Here is a 3,831-nt window from a genome sequence, read left to right on the forward strand (position 1 = left end):
GCAGGAGGGGAAGACCCTCTATGAGATGGATTGATTTGGTGACTGGGGTAATCAGGATGGGTGTGTCAGAGGCGGTGCGGTTGGCGCAGGATAGAGCAGGGTTTAGGGCTGTTGTGCATAAGGGCCGCTATGAGTCGGAAACGACTCGACGGCACACAACAACAACAACAACAACTGAGTTGGAGCCCTCAAGTATGGAAACACAAAAGAGAAGAACAGTTGTAAGCAGACACTAGTGATAGGAACATGGGATGTGAGAACCATGAATGTAGGAAAATTACTCTGGGTATGTTGGAAGGTGGGACCAGTCCTTAGAGAGGGACATCATGCTTGGGAGGGTAGAGGGACAGTATAATAGAGGAAGATCCTTGATGATATGGAGTGATTCAGTGACTGGAGTAATGGGGGTTGGTGTGTCGGAGACTGTGAGATTGACACAGAATAGAGCAGGGTTTAGAGCTGTTGTACATAGGGTCGCTATGAGTTGTAGGCAACTTGACGGCAATAACTACAACAACATAACAAATATATCAAACTAAAAAATAAAAATAAATATGAAAGTATACCAAACTACTGTTAAAGGAAATTCCAAATGCCTAATGGTGATATACAGATATCCTTGTATATCTGTATATTATAAGTGTTTGATTTTATTTACTGTGAGTTTTTTAAGGAAGATTAATTACCATATTGCCCATTTTTCTTCACACTCACATAGAGTTCTGTATACATTTATTTATTTTCAAAATTTAAAAAAAAAACACCTTTTATTGGATGTGCTGTCTAAATGAAATGTCTCATGGACAATCCAAAACAAGTATTTTTGGAGAAAACAAATATATTTTCAGAACCATTTCTCAAAATTTAAGGTACACCCACCTTTTTTACCTAGAAATTTTACTTCTAACAATCCTACTTCTCCAAGAAATGGTTCTAAAAATGCACAGAATCTCTATACGAATCTCTTACTCCATCATTATTGATAAAGGAAAAAACAAACAACAAAAAAATCCACAAAGGAAACTACATTTTCAAATTTTATTTACTAATATTTTGATACATTCATTTAATAAAATACTGTGCCTGAATAACAAAACATGAGCTGAAGTGGAAGGATGTTGACACTTGGTTAAGAGGAAAAGGAGCTCCAGAACAGTTTGCACCACACATTTCCTTTTGTGTAGAGAACAGAGCCCTTGTGCGCATATTAAACCAACTGTTTACAGTAATGACTTTTAGGGGGGCAGTTCAGCAAACTGAGGGAACAGAGAAAAACTGATATTTCTAAAATGTTTGTATTGTTTACAACTAATATGGATACTTCTACAAGGAGAGTTAGGGTGGATGACTTAAACACTCAGCTGCTCACCATAAGGCCAGCTGTTGGAACCCACCACACAGCTTCTCCAGAGAAAGATCTGATAATTGGCTCCCAGAAAGATTGCTGTTGTTATGTGCCATAAAGTAAACTAAGATCCATAGTGACCCCATGTGGAATAGCTCAGAACCTTGCTCTATTCTGTGCCAACCTCACTGTCTCTGACATGCTTATCCTCATTACCTAAGTTATTGTGTCAGTCCATCTAATCTGAGGTTTTCTTCTGTGATGTCCCTTGAAATTTCCAAGCATGATATCTTCCAAAGATTGGTCACTCGTATGCCCAAAGTATGTGAGACAGAATTTCAAAATCCTTGCCTCCAAGGAGCAGCTTGGTTTTACCCTCTCTAGGACAGACTTATTAATTCTCTTGGAAGTCCATGGTATCTTTAATACTTTCTCTAGCATCATATAACTCAAAAACATCAATTCTTCTTCTGTCATCCTTAATCATTGTCCAGCTCTCTGATGCAAAGCAGGTAATTGCGAAGATTGTGGCCTGGATCAGATGCACCTTAGTGTTTAGAATGACATTTCTACTCTGTCATAGGAGTTCAGGATGAGTTGAAATCAATTTGATGATATCTAACAACAACACATCTATAGTAAATATTGTACTCACTTAGAACTGAAGGAATAAAACTTTACTCTTAGGTCTATCTGTTCTTTAATGTTCTCACAGTAAAATTTCAAACCATAATACCAACTTTTAAAAAATATGCTACATTGCCATTTTTAAGAATATCTTGAACTCAAAATGAGTCTATAGTAACAAATTGACTTTTTAAGAAGTACTTAATAGAATTTTAAAACTTAGTGTCTGGAATTAGGGTTTCAGAGTGGAGTATACTTGGGGTGGGGTTTGGGGTGGGGGTGTGCAGGGTGGGGGAATTGTGTAACAATGAAGGAGTTTTTCTTTTGCTTTTCAAGGAAAGGAGAGAACTGGGGTGGGGGTGGGCTGGGTGGGGAGAAAAGTGTACAATGAATGTATGGAATTAAAAAAAATAAAAAAAGAGAGGAAGAACTTTGAGGAAATGGATTGATTAAGTGATGAGGGTAGGTGTTGTCATAGACAATAAGGTTGACACAAGATAGAGCAAGTTTCAGAGCTGTTGTACATGGGCTTGCTATGAGTCACAAGCAACTCAACAGTACATAACAATGCATGAGAATGTATGAAACACAATGTGAATGAAGGATAGTGTGAAACACAATGTATACAAATTTGGAAGGAAGCCAATAAAAAATGATAAAATTTTAAAAAAGAGAAAAAAAACTTAGTAGATTGTGCTATTTTAACTTTGTTGTCTCAATTTTCAGCAATGTCTTCAATGATCAGAAATCAAGAAAAAAGGATACAGAAAGTGAAAGACCAGGAAAAAATGTTACTGAAATGATACATTGCCTATTCTTTGCAGAGGACTGATGCCGAGTTAATTGTGATGTTACTTTTAAAAATTAGTGCCATGTGTGCTATTTTTTCTTTTTATTTCAAAGTTTAATAAAAAATATCCTGTCCTGTATTTCTGTTTTGAACTAAACTGTTCTTTAATGTTCTCACAGTAAAATTTCAAACCATAAAAGCCAGATTTTCCAAGTCTTCATGTTTTATAAAGAAGAGCCCTAGTGACACAGCAGCCACTAGGTTGCTAAACACTGTGACACTAATGTGTCAAATGCAATAATGGTTACCCATGGTGGACAGTGTTTGGTGGAGCTTCCCGATTAAAACAAGCTTGGAAGAAGGAGTGGCATCCACTTCCAAAATAGCTTGCCTCTGGAAACCCTAGGAACATAGAGAAACAATGAAAGTAATACAAGTCTTTAGGTCTTTCGTTCATAGGGTTGCCATGAGTCGTCTATGACTGATGGCACTTAACAACAGTTACACAATATGGTTCAAAATCAGGAAGAGATGTATTCTCTCTCCATACCTTTTCAATCGATATGCAGAACATATCATCTAGGAGGCTAGGCTATATGAGGAGGAATGTGGCATCAGGATTAAAGGAAAATAATCAACAACCTGTGTTATGCAAGTGACACAACCCTGCTTGCTGAAACTGAGGAGGACATGAATCACTTGCTGCAGAAGAAGATAAAGGGCTGCAGCCTTCAATATGAATTGGAGCTCAACATCAAGAAAACAAAGGTTCTTACCACTGGGCCAATTGGCAGCACCATGATAGATGGTGAAGAGACTGATATTGTTAATAGCTTTAGTTTGCTTGGCTCCACAGTCAGCACTCTTAGTACCAGCAGCTAGAAAATCAGGAGACAAATTGCATTGGGAAAGTCGGCTGTCATGGACCTCTCCAGAGTACTGAAGAGCAATGACATCAGTCTAGAGACTAGGGTGTGCCTGATCCAGGCCTTAGTCTTTGCAATTGTGTCCTATCTGTCAGAGAACTGGACAATGACTAGGGAGATAGAAAAAGAATTGATGTTTTGAG

General features: G+C 37.8%; 1 protein-coding gene across 1 annotated transcript in view; it reads left to right on the top strand.

The window, feature by feature from the left end:
- Positions 1-2,775, top strand: part of CCDC158 (coiled-coil domain containing 158) — a 137,976-nt gene extending 135,201 nt beyond the window's left edge. Inside the window, exon 24 of the mRNA XM_006885340.1 lies at positions 2,699-2,775. Within this exon, the coding sequence (XP_006885402.1) occupies positions 2,699-2,775 (77 nt within the window). The remainder of the gene's footprint in view (positions 1-2,698) is intronic.
- The last annotated feature ends 1,056 nt before the right edge of the window (positions 2,776-3,831 follow it).

Source organism: Elephantulus edwardii, unplaced genomic scaffold, assembly GCF_000299155.1.
Source record: "Elephantulus edwardii isolate Elephantulus edwardi_28Jun2011 unplaced genomic scaffold, EleEdw1.0 scaffold00042, whole genome shotgun sequence".
Classification (NCBI taxonomy): Eukaryota; Metazoa; Chordata; class Mammalia; order Macroscelidea; family Macroscelididae; genus Elephantulus; species Elephantulus edwardii.